Source organism: Chelonia mydas, chromosome 20, assembly GCF_015237465.2.
Source record: "Chelonia mydas isolate rCheMyd1 chromosome 20, rCheMyd1.pri.v2, whole genome shotgun sequence".
Lineage (NCBI taxonomy): Eukaryota > Metazoa > Chordata > Testudines > Cheloniidae > Chelonia > Chelonia mydas.
This window is the reverse complement of record NC_051260.2, coordinates 15,581,973-15,602,760: the sequence shown is the minus strand read 5'-3', so window position 1 is coordinate 15,602,760 and position 20,788 is coordinate 15,581,973. Positions and strand designations below refer to the sequence as shown.

Genomic DNA, 20,788 nt, shown 5'->3' with positions numbered 1-20,788 from the left:
GGCTAGAGCCCCATGAACCCTTCCCTGCACTGCACACGGGGGGGCGGGCACAGGGCCGCCGCCCCCCGGCCTGTGTGGGTCTGACGCAGCCTCCGTGCTGGGCGGGGACTGCCTGCCCTCGCCGCCAGGGCCACGCGTGGGAGTCACGGGGCTCCCGGGCCAAGCGCTCAGCCATGTTAGCCCAGCGGGGCGGCCATTTTGTGTCCCCCCCGTCACGTGATCGCCGCGGCTGGCCGTCTGTTGTCACGTGATCGGCCCGCCCCAGCGGCGTTCCCCTCGCGGGGCGCGCTCGGCGTCGCGGCTTCTCGCCCCCCCCGTCACGTGATCGAGGCGGCCTCGCCCCTGTCACGTGCCGGGCCCGCGCCCTGGCCGGGGCCGGAAGCGGCGGGGCGCTAAGATGGCGGCGGCGTGAGTTGCATGTTGCGGGGCTGCCGAGTCCGTTGGGAAGAAGCGTCCGCCCGGCGCGTCCCGCCCGCCCGCCATGGCGGTGACCGTCACCCTCAAGACGCTGCAGCAGCAAACCTTCAAGATCCGCATGGAGCCCGAGGAGACGGTGAGGGGGGCGCGGCCCCAGCTCAGCCCCCACGTGGGGGGCAGCCCCCCCCCGCGCAGCCCGGCCCGGCCCCGCCCCTCCCCCGCAGGTAGGGCAGCCCCCCCCGGCACGATCCTAGCTCCCCCTTCCCGTGTGGGGCTAGCCCCCCCTTCCACGTGGTCCTGCCCCAATTCCTCCCCCCCCCCCCCCGCCATGGGGCCGGGCCAGACCCCCCCCTTTCACGTGGTCCTGCCCCAATTCCCCCACATGTGGGGCAGCCCCCCTCCCCCAGTACAATCTCAGCCCCCTCTTCCTGCGTGGAGTCAGACGACCCCGACCACCACCACATGGTCCTGGCCCAGTTCTCCCCACATGTGGAGCCAGCACCCCCCCCCCCCCCCACACACACACACACACGGTCCTGGGCCGTTGCCCCAGAAGCCCCATGTGGAATGGTCCCAATTTCTCCCTGCCATGTGGGGCAGTCTCCCTACCTTCCCCCCCCCAAGGTGTAACACCCCCATGGGATGGGCCCTAGGCTGCGTGGGGCACTTTTCCCTCTCCCCCATCCCCTTTTTTCTTACCTGGGAATGTGATGCACAGTGTAAGAAAGAATACCAGCTTTGAGGGGTATGGGTAGGGTGGCTCAGGGGGGCGTGTGGGGAGTGAAATATGGGGTGAGTGCGCCAGAAGAGCAGGGTATGAGGCATGGGAGGAGGGGTGAATGGCTCCATGTGGGTGGAGATAGAAGCCTCAGAAAGGAGAGAAGTAAGGGAGCTGAGCTGCCTGCGTGCCCCTGTACTGGGGCAGTAGCAGGTGGTACATCTGGGACTCTTTCAGCAAGTCCCTATTAGATCCCATTGAGAAATGTACCAGGGCAGCCCTGCCGCAGGCAAAGCTGGACCTGGTGCGTGTCCCTGGGGCCTGGGTGGTCACTGCTGGGCATCGCCTGCTTGGCCCAGAGTGACTGGGGGAGGCGGGGAGCAGGAAGACAAGGTGATCCCAGCTGGTGTGCGGCTCCCTCCACCTCCCGGTTCCGATGGGGGGGGGTTTCACAGTGGAGTCTGGGATGCTACTGCTCCTGTTGCCATCAGCATCTCCTCCTGCTTCCACCGGGGTGCAAACACCCTGCGTCTCTCTCTTTCCCTGCCCCGTAAGAGGCCTCCTCTGGGTCACAGACACCGTTGAAAAGAAAAGGAGGACTTGTGGCACCTTAGAGACTAACCAATTTATCTGAGCATAAGCTTTCGTGAGCTACAGCTCACTTCATCGATGTTGCATCCGATGAAGTGAGCTGTAGCTCACGAAAGCTTATGCTCAGATAAATTGGTTAGTCTCTAAGGTGCCACAAGTCCTCCTTTTCTTTTTGCGAATACAGACTAACACGGTTGCTACTCTGAAACCAGACGCCCTTGAGGTGTTAGAGGTGAGACCTTAAAGCCTTCGTGATCCGTGTTCATGTGACTCGTGTCAAAGCTGACTGGCATCCCCTGAAGGAACCAAACCCCCTATCTTGTCGGGCTCATACAGTCTAGTGGTTAGAGCATTGGACTGGGACTCCAGAGACCTGGGTTCAGTTCCCAGCTCTGCCACTGGTTCGGAGGGTGACCTGGCACAAGTAATTTCTCCTCTTGAGCCTCCGTTTCCCCATCTGTAACATGGGGAGAATCATACTGACCTCCTTTGTAAAGCCTTTGGCGACTGATAGATGAAAAGCACCTTATGAGAGCTAGGGATTATTAATATACCCTGCTCAGCATCCCGCTCCGAGGCGGCGGGGGCACAGAGCTAAACAGGTAGCACCAGTGCTGGCGTCTCAGAGCTCCAGAATGTTCTTGTCTGTGCCCTGGAGCTGTCGTTTGGCTTTCAAGGGAGCTTTGCTTGAGGGGGAGGCTGTCCCGTGTGCCTGGGGTTTCAGCCTGTGGGTTCTGAACAGGCCCTCGGGGCGGTGACTCCACCTCCCTTTCTTTGGTTTTATGGGCAATCCCTGTTTTTTTTCTGTTGTGACATGTGGTCCCAGTGTGGGCAAGATGGAAAATCCCCCTGCTAGTGTTTGGATGCGGGAGGCACTTTGTGAGGTCGATTTGAATGACTTGGGAAGGCCGAATGGGTGGAGCAGTGGGCTGGGAGGCAGGACTCCTCTCATCTGTTCCCAGCTCTAGCAAAGTGTGGGGTCTAGTAGTTAGAGCAGGGAGGCTGGGTTCTGTTCCCAGTTCTGGGAGGGGAGTGGAGCTTAGTGGGTTGGAGGATGGTGGCTGGGAGACAGGACTCCTGGGTCCCGTTCCAAGCTGTAGGACAAGAGTACAATCTAGTGGGTAGAGTGCGCTGTCAATCGGATTCTTCTCCCTCCAAACGTACCGCTGTTTTTAAACACTGAGCTGAGACCGAGAACAAGACTCGGTTTTAGCAGGGAGCGGAGTCCTGCACTCCTGTTTTGCTTCGTGCTTTAGGCAGAGCTGATTTTTAGGGGCCCTTTGGGGGGGGTAGGGGGGTCCAGAATTTAGGTTGTGTGTATGATGCATATAAAAATAAACCCTAGCAATCCAAATCTTACCATCAATCTTTTTTTAATACCATTTGAAATATTCCCTGTCACTTTTGCAGCTGAGCAGCTTCTCATGAGGGCAAAGGGATTTCAAATGTTTTTCACATCATGGATCACATTTTAAGACAGAAACTGTTTGCTGGACAGCTCCCCTCCCGTTTATAGCCAGTAAAGCCCCTGTGGTGGGACTGAAGATCTGGGGTTAGTTCCCAACTCTGCCACAGACTGCCGGTCTGACCTTGAGCACATCCCTTCATTGTTCCGGGCCTCAGTTTCCTCACCTGTGTCATGGGAGGGGCCTCCCATGTCTTATCTGTTCAGCCTGTGAGCTCTTTTGGGCGGGAGCTCTCACTCCATGTCTGTGCAGCGCCTGGCACTGTGCAGCCCCAGTCTATGCTGGAGCTTGCAGGCCCTTCCCCAGATTATGAATAACGTGCTTAGAAGGATTGTTGGTGTCTTTTAACGCAAACTAGCCCCTGGCAATAAGCAGGCCCAAGCCACCAACAAGGAAAGCGCTGGCTGAGGAGCAGGGCCCACGAAGCTGAGTGAAACTGATTAAAAAACCAAAGTGAAACTGCTGTGCCTGTCCTCATGGGGCGAGCCGAGAGGCAAAAGGGGATTGGGTGACGTGCACGAGGCCGGCTTTAATGCTCTTAGGAGGCGACGGTCAGAGACTGGGTTTTTAACTGACTTGAATGCTCCCTGTCTGATTGTAACTCCCGATCCCTTCCCAGCTAGGACTGTGTCTGCGCCCCTGAGCCCCTTGTAGATGCAGCGCAGACCTTAGCTGCTGCCTCCCCAACGAGTTAGCTCCACCGATGGCTGTGTCTGTGCCAGGGCTTGTGTTGGCACGGCTCTGGCGGCTGCACCCTTGAATTTCCCGGCTCTGTGCTTGGCCGCTACAGTTCCCTAGCTGGCTTTGTAAGTGGTAATTCCTGCTCTGCGCACTCCCCTCTCCCGCAGTATTGGGACACTGGATTCAGCAACGTTTAGTTCCTGCCCTACGCTGTTCCATGTCTGTATAAACAGCCCACCCCAGAGGTGGTTGCATCTCCCCGCAAGGCGAGGGACCTCGGTATAAACAGCTGCCGCGCTCCACCGCTGAGGCAGCCACACTTGAGTAGTGGGTGATACGGTTTTGCCGCCATGCTGAGCCAGACAGTCGTTGCCCATGGGAGGAGAGGGGTGAGGCAGTGGCTTCCTTTTTTAAATAGCTGGAGTCCCACATGCTTTTCACAGAGCGTCAGGCTTCGTTTTGGCTCAACCCAGGAGCCAAAAATATCACTTGGCTCCTACTCGCTTGTCTCACAGGGCTCTGCAGCTGTTCCGACGGGTCCCCTCTGGGACACCATTGTCCTCCGGGATGCAGGGGAGCGTCTGGTGCGAAAGCTCCATTTCTTGGCTGTGTGGGGCTGGGGGAATGGGATACATGCTTGCAGAAGCAGTTGCTCAGTTATCCTTCCAGAGGGCCTTGCAAACCCGAAAGAGTTGAGCCTCATGACTCTGCCCCCTGCCTTCAAGGACCAGGAGATATGTCTCTGTCTTACCAATGGAGGAACGGAGGCAGAGAAGGCATGAGTGGTTTGCAGTCACCCAGAGACCAATGCAGATGCTTCCAGGACCAGTGAGACTTTCCCAGTGGCTGACTGTGATTCCCAGGGGACAGTCAGGCTCTGTTCATGCTCAGGGAAATGGGTGTGTTCAACACGTGTGAAAATCTTGGTGCAGATGAAGCTTTTCTGCCCTGTGTGTCAGTGCTGACCCCATTGTGGCACTAGGGGGCGCTGTGCTGCAGTGAGCAAGGTGGGAGGGGCTCAGCAGGGGGCACTTCACAGTCAGTGCTGCCCTGGTGCAGCAGTAGGGGGCACTGTGCTGCAGGGAGTAGCTCTGGGCGTGCAGCAGGGCCCACTCTCCCCTCACGGTCAGGGCTGGCCACAGTGTGGTGTTGGCTGGCCAGGGCGAACGCTAGTTAAAATGTGTAGAAATACAGCTTGGTTCCTAGTGATGAGTCGTCCTTGGCCCCCGAGTGTCCAGCGTGGATCCCCCTGAGCCCTTAGGTGCCCCCAAGAAGGAGCCTCCGGCTTGCGTTAGCTGCAGCAGCAGCTGTCCCAGTTCCCCAGTGCCTCGGCCTCCCGTTCCGAGAGCTACTGCTGGGTTCTGTAATCCGGCCTGGCCCTGCCCCTGCGGGGAAGCTGCTTCCATCACAAGCAAAGCATGTCCCCCTGAAACGCCATGAGTCGGGCAGAGGGGTGCTGGGGGGGTCCCGAGTCTGCGCATGCACCTCCCTGGCTTGGTTGGCACCATTCAGCTATGACTGGAGCTCTGGGCAATCCTGGCAGCCGGGGGAGAGTCGGAGATGCTGCTCGGCAATGGGCAGATGTGAGCCCAAGACATTCAGTGACCTGCCCCAGAGAGCGCATCTGGTGTCTTTCATGTATTACTTAGTTGTATTACGGTGGTGGCCAGGACCCCGCTGCGCTGGGCGCTGTACAAACACACAACAGAAATGGTCCCTGCCCCAGAGAGCTTCCAGTCTAAGCAGCTATGAGGTTACCTAGGGGTTATCTAGAGGCTTCAGCCAAGATCAAGTCCCATCGGGCCGGGCGCTGCCCACACACAATGAGAGGCTGTCACCATCACAACGAGGGTAAACGCAGGGTGGGACTCGGGTGCAGCATCTGGGCAACAGGTTGGCAGCTCAGAGCCAGAGAGTTGCCCCGGGACACCCAGGGAGTTGGTGGCAGATCCAGATTTCCTGAGTCCCAGGTCAGGGCCTTTCCTGCAGGACCAGACTAGGATGTAGAGAACCAGGGCGGGAACAAACCAAACTGACCTGTCGCCTCCTTAATCCTCCCGCCTAATATTGCTGCTGGGGCCAGGAGCAGGGTGGGGAAGGAGAGTTGTCTCCCTCCCGGCCACGCAGGGGTCTGCATACCCAGCTGACGGGGCCGTCTCGTCCCGCCTGGCAGGTGCGGGTCCTCAAGGAGAAGATTGAGGCCGAGAAAGGCAAGGAGGCTTTCCCCGTGTCAGGCCAGAAGCTGATCTACGCTGGCAAGATCCTGAGCGACGATGTCGCCATCAAGGAGTACAAGATCGATGAGAAGAACTTCGTGGTGGTCATGGTGACCAAGGTACGGCCGGGCCCTGCTCCCACTTGCGGCTGGGCTGCCGGGCCAGAGGTAGGAGCTGCCCCTGGCTGGGATGCTGCGGAAGGAAGGCAGCATCAAGATGGGCTTGCTTTTCACACCCACTCAGTAGGGGGCGCTCTCCCCTCGCCGTTGACGCTGACCCCAGAGTGGCACTAGGGGGTGCTGTGCTGTGGGGAGCAGGGAAGGGGGGCTTGCTAGGGGGCGCTCTCCTCTCACAGTTAGTGCTGATTGTATAACACACGCAGTCAGCCAGTGCCGAAGGGAAGTTCCTTCCTGCCCCCCTTCACCGCAGCTGCTTCCCCGCCCGGGGGTTGGGAGCTGATCGGCTCGCGTGTGGCTGGGGAGCAGGGGACAGAGACCCCAGGCGCACCCTTCAACGCTGCTTGTTTCCTCAGACCAAATCCAACTCAGGCGTCCCAGCCCCCTCCCCTGGCGACGCTGGGCCGGCCAGTGCCCCGGAGCCAGCCCCGTCGGTGGGGCAGACGCCGGCGCCTGCAGCCGGTGCCGACGCTGTCCTGCCCCCAGCTCCTGCGGCGCCGAGCGAGGAGAAGCCTCCGGAGGAGCCGGCTGTTGTCACGCTGTCTGAATCTACTGCCGGGTAAGCCCTGAGAGCATGTGCCCCTTCCCCGCACCTGCCTGTTTGTGTCCCATAGCTCAGTCATGCCGGGTACCCCAATGTCATGCCCCGGGGCAGGGGGATGCCTTCCACTTCAGGGTGCGGGCTTGACCTTCCTTTGTGGGAACCTGGAACATCTTTAACTTGGAGGAGTGGGGTCTAGTGGTTAGAGCAAAGGGGCTGGGAGTCAGGACTCCTGGGTCCTATTCCCAGCCCTTCCACAGATTCATTGTATGACTGGCTAAGTCACTTTGCATCTCTGTGCCTCAGTTTCCCCATCTGTGCAGTGATACCTACCTCCCTGTGTTTTTTTGGGGGGGGGGGGGGGGGGGGATTAAGCGTAATGTTAACATGTGGCTGTTAAGCAGCTGCCACCTTTCACCCCAGAGGTGGCTACACTGCAGTGATCCCACATACACAGACTGCAGCATGCTTCAGGGTCCTTGCGGGTGAATGGCCGTCTCTGTATGCACATTGCATCCCCTGGAGCTGTGGGGACAGAATGAGGTTGCGGGGGTGCACCGAGCTTGCCTGTGACGCACAGAATGAGCCCATCCCCATGAGCAGCGGGACTGGTTTGATTTCAGGGTGGATTGAAAATCTGTTTAGTTTCAGTTAGTGACCTGGCGCCCTTTGAGATGTGGCGAAGACCCTGCTTGTCTCCTGGGCAGAAAAGACGAGCCTTTGTTCGAAATAGTGTTGGCGAGAAGATGCCCCTGTTGTCAGAGAGCAGCCGGCGCAAACTTGTGGGCTTGGGTCCCGCCAGGCCTAGCCTCAAGAAGGTTAACGTGGCAGCGGATGGTGATAGAATCATAGAATATCAGGGTTGGAATGGATCTCAGGAGGTCATCTAGTCCAACCCCCTGCTCAAAGCAGGGCCAATCCCCAGTTTTTGCCCCAGATTCCTAAACGGCCCCCTCAAGGATTGAACTCACAACCCTGGGTTTAGCAGGCCAGTGCTCAAACCACTGAGCTATCCCGCCCCTCAGGTGCATCCTTGCAAGGGGGTCGGCAGCAAGGAGAGGGAGAGCCAGCATGTGGCAGCTCGCTGGGAGGTCAGCTGCTGAGCGCTCCAAGCAGGATCAGGCAGGCTTCCAAAAATTCAGCTGTGAGGTCACCAGTATTCGGACATTGTTACCCCAGGATGGACCCTGATTCCGCTGTCAGAGCTGGGTCTGGTGGATTAGCTTCAACCCGCTGGGAACAGCGTCACCCGAGCTGAAACAATAATAATACCTCAGTAGACGTCAAAGCACTTGGTCAGGAACATTATCCCATTTTACAGATGGGGAAACTGAGGCAGGAGGCGTGACTTGCCCGTGGTCACCCAGCAGGGCATAAAGGCCTCCACCCTGGGGTGTGCACTGCCTGAAAACAAAAAATCCAGCTGAACTTGAAACCAGAGGAATTTTCTGCCATAGCCACAATCTAAGACCTGGGATCCTAAGAGTGGCTAGCGGCTATTAGTGGTATTATGGTCCCGCCCAGGCCATGTGCCCACACCCCGTGTGCCAGGCGCTGCACAAACACAGAGTGCACTCAAGCCAAGAAAGGCAGAGCGGGGACCCGCTCGCAAACTCCAGAGGCACCAAACTGTGTCCATGGGATTTCGAACACACTCGGTAACATTCAGAACCACGCTGCTTTCCTAGCGCAGGCAGGGCCTGGGGGTCAGATCACAGGGAAAAGGGACCTTTGCTGCCTCCTGCCCTGTGGTTCCTCCCGGCTCAGGGAGCCTGGCCTGGCTGCCCCAGCGCAGTGTTGGCCCCGGCGGTTTGCTTGTTGCCCGGCTGTTTGGAAGGAGCCAGCTACTATTCCTCTCTTTTAAATTTGCAGCTCTGTTCCCTCTTCAGGTAGCGTGGGGCGCCCAGACGACGCGGCTTCCACCCTGGGTAGGTGAAATCCCCTCGCTGGGGCTGGGGCAGGCGGCCGGGTTCCCTGGGTGGCAGCAGAGAGCTCCTGCCAGCACCCCGGGCTGGCTGCTCCGTGGCTCCCAAGGGGCAGACACTGCAGCTGGCTCCTGCAGCATGAGCTCATTGGGCGGGGGCGCCCTCTGGTGGCTGTCGCTGGATAAAACAACCCCCTCTTCCCGATGCTGGTGTACGGGTGCCAGGAGCAGGACCCCTTTTCGCAGTGTTGCCCCTCTGTCGGGGGGGGCTGGTGGCCCTACCAGGGTGTTGGGAGCTACCTCCTTCATGGCGATCTTAGGTTTCAGTGCAGGGCAGGTTCCAAGCCCCGGGTTGTTCGGTGCCCTGTTTGATGAGTTGGTTGAGTCTCTGCTGGCAGCTGCTCTGGGGCAGCCTGGGCTGTGTCTGTTCCAAGGATAAAAGGTGACCGTCTCCAGTCGCTCGTTAGCAGAGGGGCCGAGTTAGGGAAAGAAGGCTGGGGGGCTGGTAGCCAGGACTTCTGGGTTCCCGTCCCAGCTCTGCATGGGGAATGGGGTCTAGTGGTTAGGGGACAGGGCTGGGAGCCGGGACTCCTGGGCTTTTTCCCAGCATTTGTGGGCTGGATTCCGTCTCCAGCTCAGGTGGACATGAGGGGTGGGTGGGTGTTAATTGGCTGTATTACGGTAGCGCCCAGGAGCCCTAGTCATGGACAGGGTGGGGTGTGGAGCAAGGAGCCAGGACTCCTGGGTTCTAGTCCCAGCTCTGCCCCTGATTTAGGGTAGAGTCACTTCCCCTGTGGGGATTGGAGGTGGAGGGGGGAGGTGATCCCACGCTGGGGAGGGGAGGGTGTACCCCTCTGCTGGGAGATGCTGGTGGAGGGGGAAGGGCTGTGTTCGTAGCCAGCACCCAGTCCTGCCCCCCTTTCCCTTGGTGAGCGTGTGCTGGGCACCCCAAGACTGCTGGCTCTGCCTCAGCCCGGGCTGTTGTCCCCTTTCGCCTGCAGTGACCGGCTCGGAGTACGAGACGATGCTGACCGAGATCATGTCCATGGGATATGAGCGGGAGCGGGTGGTGGCTGCGCTCCGGGCCAGCTACAACAATCCCCACCGCGCCGTGGAGTACCTGCTGACAGTAAGGGAGCGCCAGGGCTTGGGCAGGACTCCTGGATTCTATCCCCAGCCGGGGAGGGGTTTTGGGGGTTAGAGCAGGGGGGGCTGGGAGCCAGGAGTCTCCCCAGCTCTGAGAGGAATGAGGTCTAGTGGTTAGAGCGGTGTGTAGGAGCCAGGACTCCTGGGTTTCATTGCCATTCACTTGCTCTGTGACTTTGGGCAAATGATTTTTTTTCCATCCACATCTGGATGGCTTACAGGAGTGGGATACGGAGTCTGACCCCGTAAGGTCACCGGTTCTGATCCCGCTCTCTGGGACCCTGTGTGGAATGAGCAGGGGTGCCCGCATTGCCTGAGGCCAGCTCGCTCCTTCGCTGGCAGGACATGGGGCGCCAGGCAAACCCCAGAGACTGAGTTCCTTTCTGGCCCCTTGCGGGGTGAGCCCTGTGGGGCAGGGGCTGTTGTGGGGGGAGGGGCACTGGACAGCACTAACAATGCCCCTTTGACTTCACAGGGCATCCCAGGCACCTCCGAGCCGGAGAGAGCCCCAATCCAGGAGAGCCAACCCACAGAGCAGCCAGCACCGGAAGGTCAGTGACATGGTCCTCCCACACCTATGCGAGACTTAGGGACCGTGGTGGGAGGGGGAGACCCAGGGCGGCCAGGCCAGGGGCTGGAGCTGCGTGGGAGAAGGCTCTTGCTCCTGTGGAGCATGGGCTATGGAAGGCCACTGAAAGCATGCATCCAGGGGTGGCAGTGGTGACCCAAACTGGTCCTTCAGGAAGGAGGGAGTGGCTCCAGGCCCTCTTCCCGCTGGCTAGATACCCTCCCATATCCTGTGATCACCAGTGCCCCACCTGTGTGGCAGCATGACCCAGGTTGGCCCTGCCCCTTCAAGGCATGGACTGGCTTCACCCCTCCCACTCCTTCCCCACAGGCGAGAACCCGCTGGAGTTCCTGAGAGACCAGCCCCAGTTCCAGAACATGCGACAGGTGATCCAGCAGAACCCAGCCCTGCTCCCGGCCCTGCTCCAGCAGTTGGGCCAGGAGAACCCCCAGCTACTGCAGGTAAAGGGGGACAGGAGCTGAAAGAGGCCACAGAGGAGGAGCCGGGAAGTAGTGCTGGGAGGGGAGTGTGTCTGGAGTGGAGGGAGGCAGGTTCTATGCCTGGCTCTGGGAGGGGAGTGGGGTCTGATGGGTTAGAGCAGAGGGTGGAGGGGGGAGCCAGGACTCCTAGGTTCTAACCCTGGCTCTACCAGTGGGTCACTTTGTGACCTTGAACAAGTCCCTGACCCTTCCTGTGCCTCAGTTTCCCCGCTGGGAAAAGGGGCTGTAAAGGTCCTGCTCTGGGGGTGGGGGGGCGCGTCTCTCCCTAACCCTGATCCCCTTCCCATTGCCCTCCCCAGCAAATCAGCCAGCACCAAGAGCAGTTCATCCAGATGCTGAACGAGCCGCTGGGAGAGATGGCCGACATCTCTGACATCGAGGGGGAGATCGGGGCCATTGGAGAGGAATCTCCCCAGATGAACTACATCCAGGTCACGCCTCAGGAAAAAGAAGCCATAGAAAGGGTAAGAGGGGGGCTGGCTGTGCCAGGAGCCATCCTTCCTGCTGGGCACGCCACAGGATTCCTGCACTGGAGAGCCCCAACGAGGGTGCAGTGGGGTCTCGGGGGGAGGCTGGCGAGGTTGGGAGCCAGGACTTCTGGGTTCTATCCCCAGCTCTGTGCTGGGAGTTGGGGTCTAGTGGTTGGAGCCGGGGGGGAGGAGCTGGAGGCCAGGACTCCTGGGGTCTGTTTCTGTCTGTCCCTGAGAGCTCCAAAAGCTTGATCTGGTCTGATGCTGAGCACCTGGAGCTGGGGGTTGAATAAGAACCAAGTTTAGTTATTAACATAAGGGCCAAGTTGTAGCCTTGATAACACTGGGGGGGGTGATTCAGACGGGACAGAGGTGCATTGTGGGGAGAGGGGAGTAGACATCTCTGACTTTGCAAAGCAATGGAGCATAATTAATTTGGTCCTCCCCCCAAAATGGATGTGGTCCTCCCTGATGGGCAGTGCTGCCAAGCTCCGCCCACAACATCCCAGAGGAGCTGGACACCTCTGCTGAAACATGGGTCCAAATGACATCATTAGTTTTCAGAGTGAATATGGGAGTCTTCAGAGTCTTTCCCACCTGGTCAGATCCAGAAAGGGTTGTTGCTGGGTTCATGGCGACCTCCATAGACTCATTGACCTTAAGGCCAGAAGGGCCTGTCCTGATCACCTAGGCTGACCTGCACATCTCAGACCACAGAACCTCACCCACCCCCTCCGGGAACAGGCCCATAGAGGGTGGCTGAGTTACTGAAGGCCTCAAATCTTGACGTAAAGACTTCAAGTTACAGAGAATCCACTATTTGCTCTAGTTGAAACCTGCAAGTGACCCAGGCCCCACATTGCAGAGGGAAAAAACATCCAGGGTCTCTGCCCAGTCTGACCTGGGGGAAAATTCCTTCCCAACCTCAAACCTGGTGATTGGTTAGAACCTGAGCACGTGGGTGAGACCCACCAGCCAGACGCCTGGATAGAATTCTCTGTGGTAACTCAGAGCCCTCCCCACCTAGTGTCCGATCACTGGCCCTTGGAGATCTTTGCTGTTAGCAGTCACAGATCAGCTACATGCCAGTGTAGGCAGGCTCACTATCCCATCCCCCCCAAAACTGATCAGCTCCGTCTTGAAGCCAGTTGGGTTTTTTGCCCCCCACTGCTCCCCTTGGGAGGCTGCTTCAGAACTTCCCCCCTCTGATGGTTAGAAACCTGCATCTAATTTCAAGCCTAAACTTGTTGATGGCTAGTTTCTAGCCATTTGTGCTTGTGCCAACATTAGCCCTTAAATAACTCCTCTCCCTCCCTGGTATTTTCCCTCTGATGTATAGAGAGCAATCAGATCTCCCCTCAGCCTTCGTGTGGTTAGGCTGAACGAGCCACGCTCTTTGAGTCTCCTCTCATAAGGTAGGTTCTCCATTCCTCGGATCGCTCTTCTCTGCACCATTTCTAATCCAGATTCATCTTTCTTACACGTGGGAGCCCAGAAGTGCACCCAGTATTCCAGGTGAGGTCTCACCAGTGCCTTGTATAATGGCACTAACGCTTCCCTGTCTCTACTGGGAATACCTCGCCTGATGCATCCTAGGGCACAGCTGCATCACCTTAAAATGTTCAGTAACATTAGTCCCTAGACCGATCGCTGACCAGCTCCTCTAGTAACCTCCCTCCAGCCTGACCATTCACCTTTCAGTCTTCCCTTTAATCAGTTCCTTACCCGCCTTTTGCTTGATCCCCATCTTCTCCAGTAGAACTAATTTCCCACGTGGGAACTGTACCAGATGCTTTACTGAAATCCAGCTAGCCTAGATCTACTGCACTTCCTTTGTCTAACAAATCAGAGCTCTTCTCAAAGTCCGAGATCAGGCTGGTCTGTCGAGATCTACCTTTTGTAAATCCATGTTGTCTTTATTCCCAAATATCATTTACCTCTGTCCTTAATTCCTCTCAAAATTTGTTCTAAGACTTTGCAGGCAATTGAGGTCACGCTAAAGGACCTGTAGTTTCCTGGATCACTTTGTCGTTCCCCGGCCCCCTTAAATACAAGCACTGTGTTAGCAATTCCCCAGTCACAGGATACGACCCTCGAGTTTACAGGTTCATTACGAATCCTTGCTATTGGCCTCGCAATTTTACATGCCAGTTCCTTTAATATTCTTGGATGAAGATTATCCCGGCCCCCGACATGCTCCTGTTAAACTGAGTTTGGCCTCCACCTCGGCTATGGTCATTTCTACCTCCGTATCCTCGTGCCCTCAGCTGCCCTGCCACTGCCCCCCCCCAAAAATGCATCACCCTTATGAAAAACCGAGACACCGCCTTCGTTTAGGTGTTGGGCCAGGCCTAGATTATCTTTAATCTCCTCCCCATCCGCAGTGCTTAGCGGTCCCACTTCTTCTTTCCTTGTTTTCTTTTTATTTCTATGGCTAAAGAACCGTTTCCTGGTGGTTTTAATTTCCTTGGCAAGCTCCAGCTCTGCCTGGCTTTTGGCAGTTCTCCCCTACACTTGCTCTTGGAGGTCAGAAAGTGTTCTTCGCTGATCCATCCCACCTTCCGTTCCTTGTAGGTTTTCTGCTCTCTCAATCTCCTGGTTGAGATGCTTGATGTGCAGCCCTTCCCTGTGATTTTCCCCCCCATGCTTGGGATGCAGGCTTCAGACCATTTCTGCACCTTTGACTTAAAATAATGCCAAGCCTCCTCCGCATTCAGATCCTTGAGTTCTCCAGGCCAGTCCGATTCCCAAACTGCTTCCCTTCACTTTTTTTAAGTTGCCCTTTTGAAATCCAGGACTCTAGATTCAGACCTACTTTGTTTATCCTTCCGTTTACGGTGAATAGCTCATGAGCACTCGAACCAAGGTTGTCCCTCTACAACCAGCTCTTCTATGAGGCCTTCACTTCTTACCAAAACGAAATCAGCTCTTGCTGGTTCAGTGAAGAAATCTGTCGGCTGTCCCATCAAGGAACAGATGGGCCCTACCATTACTGGGAGCGCTTATCCCCCAATTAGTCTGGGAAATTGAAGTCTCCTGTAATCCCAATTCCCAGTCATGTTGAGTTCATTAGAGGTCTCTCTCCAGATCCTGAGGGTCCATAGCAGACCCCAAGCACCATCCCAGCGGAGCCTCTCTGAGCTTTCTTCCCCAAAGTGGTTGTGACCCAGATAGGTTCCATTTTATCCATTCCGTCACTTCTCGTTTCTTTCCACTCTTCCTCGTCATTAACATCCAGTGCTGCACCGCCCCGCTTTACCTTTACGTCTGTCCCCTGCACGGCACGTTCCCTTCAGTGCTTGTGCTCCACTCACCAGTTCTCTTCTCCCGATCGTCTCGGCTTTCACTTCCTGTACCTCCACATTGTTCCCCAAGCACCTCGCGTCGCTGGACAGACATCTTCGTTATCTGCTCAGCTTCACCCACGTTCCTCACCCAAAAAGGGACAGTCGTTCTACTGCAGTATCCCCTTCCCAACGTTACTGTCAGTGGCGTTGGGACCTTGTCATCCATTCTCCTACCCTCCGTTGGTCCTTTCTCCCTTGCCATATCCTCTTGTACTTGACTTTCCTCCTGCTCACTGTTAGTCAGGTGTGGAGATTACGCCCGCCCTGAGTCCCTAGTTTAAAGCTCTTCTTCTAATCAGTTGTGCCAACCTCCATCGCAGACATCTGTCGCCCTCCCCACTCAGGTGGCGTCTGTCCCCGGAGAACAGTCCTCTGCCCGTGACTGCCTCCCAGTGGTCAAACATCCCAAAGCCCTCCTGGCAGCACCACTGCCTGAGCCAGATGTTGATCATCATCTTCTCTCGCCTTCGCTCCCCTCTTCTAGGGCCAGGTAGAGTCCCACTGAAGATCACCTGAGCCTCCAGTTCTTTCAGTGCCTTCCCCAGCCTGGCGTGGTCTCCCTGGCTGCATCCCACCAAGAATCTAGCCGTACCATTTGTTCCCATGGATTCTTTCCTCCTCCTGTAGGTTCAGGCTCAGGTCCACATTCTGTGTCTTAGCTCCCGGCAGCCGGCACGCTCTTCTGTGCTTCAGAACAACTCAGCCACGGTTTCTAGCTGCATCTCCAAACCTTGGCTCGGCTCGGCTCTGCCAGCTGGCACCTCACCCCCGCCCTGTGGTGGGTTACAGCTCCCGGTGCGGGGATCGCGGGTGAGGTTGTCAGGCCTCTAGGAGATAGCATGGGGGCTGGGAGCGGGGGGGAGAGCTGGTTTTAAGGTAACAGCCCTGTCGAAGTCATAGGTCTCCTGGGGTGCAGTGCTGTGCCCCTGCACAAGGCAGTCCTTAAAGACAGCACGGCCGTCCTCCGCAGTGCCTGTACTCGGGGGGGGTTCTCCCCCGGCCTCCTGAACCTGAGGGGTTCACAGCCCCTCTTTCACCCCCGCATTCGAGCATCTCAAGTGGGCTCAGACACTCTGCTCCGGAGCGCTCACTTCCAGAGGGCAGCTGGGACACACAGGGTGGCAGAGAAGAGTAGGGTTCCCAGGCAGGATCCTTTTGACTCTTCTCTCTTTGTGTCCCCTCAGTTAAAGGCCTTAGGATTCCCGGAAAGTCTGGTCATCCAGGCGTACTTTGCTTGTGAGAAGAATGAAAACCTGGCTGCCAATTTCCTGCTGAGTCAGAACTTCGATGACGAGTGATGCAAGGAAAAAGGAAGAAAAAAATTTTATATATGAAAAAATTCTCTCTATATCTATTCCCGTCTATTTAAGGGGTACATGGGAGAGACCCCAATTCCCCCCCCCCCCCCCATCAGACAAACTTACATCCAGATTCGACCAGCCCAGCCTTCTGGCTTGAGGAAATGCTCTTTTCCCCCCTCCCCGTGGAACTGGACAGCTGGGGATCTGAGTCGCAGAACCAGCCCCTAGTCCCAGCCCCCCTCCCCTGGCGCCTGGGCCGTGGGTGAATTCAGTTGCACCCCTCTCCTGCATGGGGCTTGCTCTGGGGTGGGGAGAAGGGATTTGGGGCTGGTCGAGGGGGTCTGTGGGCTCCTCGCCCAGCCCAGAACTTGTGTGCAGGTTGCTTTGCTGTTGAGATGACCAACCCCTGGGGAAAGGCTGAGCTACTCTGCTTCCATCCATCACCCACTAGCCGTGTGTTGGTCTCCTTTAATTTCCCTTCCCCAGTCCCGCTTTCTGCCACGACCCAGCCACCAGCCAGTGTGGGACCCTATCTATCCCGCTTCGAACCTGCACGGCTCACACAGATCACAGTGGGCCCACCCCACTCCCCAGTCTGGTGTGTTAGTGGTTGGCTTTGCCTGCATAGAGGAGGCTAAACCATGGTGCCAGTCTGGATCCGTGCTGAGCAGAGCGTGGATCCCTGCTCCTAGACGAGGCAGTGTTTAAATTAGCCGCTCTCTGCTAGCAGTTAGCTCCAGATCCGGGAGGGCTGAGAACTGGCTTCCTGTGAGCCCAACCTGTGTTTAAGAACCAGCTGTTCTGGCACTTGTCCCGCCCTCCCTGCAAGGCATGCATCGAAACGAAACGCTCAGCTAGCTCCCCACCGCGCTGCTGCGGAAGGCAAGGGGCGGGTGCTGCCTTAAAACAGCCCGTGCTGAGCCAGGGCTGCCGTGAAAAGACAGGGTTTGACTCTCGGAGCCAGGTCCCTCAACAGGGTCGCTTGTGCGGTGTTTAGTCCTCAGACCTCAGTCCCTGTGCTGTGCCGAGGGAGATGGAAAGCCATTAAACCCCTGCCTGCCCTAAAAGGATCTTTTTCAAATTACCCCTTTGAAAAGTGCTGCAAATCAGCCCCTTCCTCTGCTGGGTTTAAGCCCTGTTTCCAATTCTACTGGAGTTTTAAGGGAACTAAACACGAGGATGTCTTTTTAACCTTGATTTTTCTCCTCACTGGGGGATTAAAAAACCACAGATTTATTAGATCAAAATCTATTTATTTGAAACAGGGCAACTTTTATCCCCAGGACAATGGGCTTATTTTAAAAACAACATTAAAAAATACCCTCTTCGCTCTGGTAATTTAAAAATCCGATTCTCCTCCCCTTAGGAAGCCGCTGTGCTCTGACCCACTTCTGAGAAGATCAGATGAAAATCCACCCTCGTCCCACCTCCTCCCTGCTAATTTAGTGCCAACTTGGCTGTTTTTTTCTGGATCATCACACCCGTCTCTGCGTCCCTATTTCTCTCCCTGTCTCATGCCCCCAAAACCTTGACCCCCCCCGTTGAAGAAATTCCTGACTTTTGTGGGCCATTCTGTTGCATACAAATCCCACCTGGGGCTGGCTTTCCCCAACCTGTGCAGTTGCAAAGAGAACAGAGTATTTGCCTCCAAACTAAATCCTGAAGCCATAAATAGCTCCTAAGCTCCATGATATTGCAGGGTAGCTGTGAAAGAGGCTCAGCTAAATTAAGCCCGTGTGACTTTAAGGGGGCGGGAACATGGGTTCCAAAGTGGGTGGGGACAAGAGTTTGCTAGGCCCACATTCTTAACTTTGCCTCAAGTGAAAAGTGTCCATTGGTTAGATCCAGGCCTCGCCTCCTGGCCACAGTTCCATCTTAAAGGAGCAGTGTCCTAGCATTTGCAGTTTGTTTTGGGGTTGATTTGTTTTCGTGGTTGTACTTAAAATGTTCCTAGCTGGCCGCGGGGTCTGTGCCTGCTAACCAAGGGCCCAATCGAGCTCTTGGGGTGAAGATGGCAGATGGGATAGATTTGATGAAGTACATAAAAGGGGAGGAGTGGGGGTTGGGCTGGAAGGATTACATGGAAATTTAAAACCAAAAGAGGGTGGTTCTTACCTACCCACCTTGTGGGGCAGGGAAAGTGTAACTGGGGAGGTTGTTCTAGAATTGGGCCTCCACATCCCAGCCTCGTCAGTCAGACTGCACCCTGCCGTTCTGGGTGGCCCTGCTCCCCCTTGCCTGGCACCGGCCCCGCGGCGGCTTTGTTGCACCTGTTAATTTAGCAGCAGCTTTCGAGGCCCCGGCGCCTGTTGGTTTCTCTCTAGAGCCGCGGGGGTAGTGTGGGAGACTGGCCTCGAATGCTGGGGCGGTGTGGGAGTCTCGGGCTGCGTCTCTGCTGAAAACCCTGCTTGAGCTCTTCAGCATAGACTCTCGCTCCAGCGCCGGGAGTTAATCCATCTCCCGGAGCAGCGGCAGCTTGGGCCGGGGCAGAATTCGTCCCTGGGTCTAGTGGGGTTGGCTCTTGGCGGCGGGGGGTTTTCACACCCCTGCGAGATGCGATGTGTCCATGTAAATTTTCAGCATAGACCAGCCCTCGCAGCCCACGTGCTGCTGATTTAACAGAATGGGGGGGGGGGGGCTAAATTTCCCAGCAGCCTTAGGGGAAGGCGCTTCGGCTGGCTGGTCAAGCTCAGGGGTCCGGCTTCATTTGTTTCAATCTTGAGCTGTTCTGCTCTAGCCCAAACTGAGTGGGGTGATGGGAACACCAGGCCAGGGTGCCCCCTCCCCCCCGGCTCTGGGGAATGAAGCAGGCCTGGCCCCTGGGTGCAGGTTTCCCCCATATCTTTCAGTTCCCCCAGGCGGCCTCTCTCCCTGTCCGAGGCTGAGCGTGTCACACCTACTGGTTTTGGGGTGCTATGAATGGAATGTGAAATAAACGAGCTGCCCCCGCCACTCGCTGACGAGGACGGGTCAGAACCTCCTAAAAGCCACCGTCTCCGGCGTGTTCTTTCCAACCCGCGCCTGGGGGAAGCTGCAAGCGGCCCAGGGGAGCAGAGGGGAGAGCTATTCTAAGGCACAGAATAAGTGAGTGTGGATGATTAAACATGCCTGCGCCGGGAGGAGACAGGGGTTGGCCCAGGCTCCCACACAGGAGCATGGAGCTGCTCCCCAGGGCCAGCTGCTGAGATCTGGGCTCCAGCTCGTGGTTGGGGTCAGCGAGGGAAGGCTCAGCCCTTCTTTTTCCATGAATGGGGCAAGAACCTTGATTCCCACCAGCCCCTCCCCCTCGGAGGGTGGGAACAGGGCACCTGGCACTGATTGAGACCCCTTCCCCCCGCCTCATCCTGTGTGTGTGTTCCTGGGCGAAGGGCCACATGGGGCCAATCTCCCAGTAGCCTCTCGGAGCTGCCACAGGGCCCCGTGTCCCTGAGGCTGCTCCAAGTCCAGGCCCCCCGGCCCTCCCTGGGGTCTGTCCCACCAGGGACGCTGGAGCGATTCCAGGCAGCAGCCATGCGAGGTGAGGGACCATTTCCTGGCTGGCCAGCTGGGAACCCCATAGCCAAGGGGTCTGGCTGGGCCCAGCCCTTGTCGGAGCTGCTGGCAGCGTGGCTCACCGGCTGTGTTCGTGGTTGTCAGGGCTCCGCTCTGTAGGGGCGGGAGGAGCTCGGAGACTGTTACCGTGAGGCTAAACCCCGTGGGAACAAGGCCTTGGCTACTGTGTCTGGAGCTGTGGGACAGGCTAATTGCAGGGTTTTCTCTAGCATCGTTCACCCCTCAAAGCATCGTACAACAGCATAGCTGGATCGCATCACTGGCTACTAACGCAGCTGCCTCTGGGTGGGGTGCGGGGGCTGTTCATGCAGGGATCCCTTGCCCAGTGCTGAAATGCAGCCACCTCTGGGTTGTCCCTGGGAACTCTTTCTCCAGGGCTGAGTCATTTCATGCAGCCTGGAGGCAGGTGATGTGAGCCGAGGGCCCTGGCTAAGCTACAATGGACTAGCCCAAGCCCAGGTGGTTCCCCGCCCACCAGGCTCCACCCGAGGGGCCCCGCTCAGCAAGGGCCGGGCTTGCAGCTACCGGGCAGGCCCAGAAAGCAGGTTTGGCCACATTTGTGCAAAGCAGATGGGGTCGATGCAAGGCCACGCTAGGACAGCTGTGTCCCTCTGCGGCCTGCCGGAGCTGCTGTTGGCTCCAGGACCGGGGCTGCTGCTGTGCAGGGGGGCTGGAGAGTTTTTCAGCAGTTTCTGCTCTTGGGCAGATCTGCAATATATTAATTATACCTCAGTAGCACCAAGGAGCCCCAGCAAAAATTGGGGCCCCCCATTGTGCCAGGTGCTGCACAGACCCTGAGCGGGACCAGGGCCCCCATAGGCCAGGCCCTGAACAGATCCGGGGTTGGGCCGGGCACTGCACTGATGCATTGAGAACTGTCCCTGCCCCATAAAGCTCACAGACTCGATAGACAAAGGAGAGGAGGGGAAACTGAGGCACAGAGCTGGGGAGGGACTGGCCCAGGGTCATGCAGGGAGTCTGTGGAGAAGTTGGGACTCGAAGCGAGATCTCCAGGGCCCCAGCAGCAAGGCTCCCCCTGACCCAGCCCCAGCCCCAGCCCCCTGATGTAACTGGCCCTGCTCACACGAACTGATGCCAAAGCGCTAGGCTGGAAGCGTCTGTGATCCCAGCAAGGGGCAGATTGGTGTAAAGGCCGATAGGCTCTGCCCCCGCC

General features: G+C 57.4%; 1 protein-coding gene across 2 annotated transcripts; it reads left to right on the top strand.

Moving 5' to 3' along the window:
* The first annotated feature begins 239 nt into the window (after positions 1-239).
* On the top strand, positions 240-19,048 carry RAD23A (RAD23 homolog A, nucleotide excision repair protein). Of its 2 annotated transcripts, none has more exons than XM_037887878.2 (9): positions 240-553; positions 6,047-6,208; positions 6,622-6,824; positions 8,679-8,734; positions 9,732-9,859; positions 10,352-10,427; positions 10,775-10,905; positions 11,244-11,408; positions 15,946-19,048. In XM_037887878.2, exons 1-9 carry the CDS (start codon positions 482-484, stop codon positions 16,057-16,059), a joined length of 1,107 nt encoding a protein of 368 aa, XP_037743806.1. In that variant the 5' UTR covers positions 240-481; the 3' UTR covers positions 16,060-19,048. The 2 variants fall into 2 exon arrangements, with proteins under 2 accessions (XP_037743806.1, XP_037743807.1); XM_037887879.2 differs by having other exon boundaries at positions 324-553; positions 10,775-10,830.
* Positions 19,049-20,788: the final 1,740 nt, after the last annotated feature.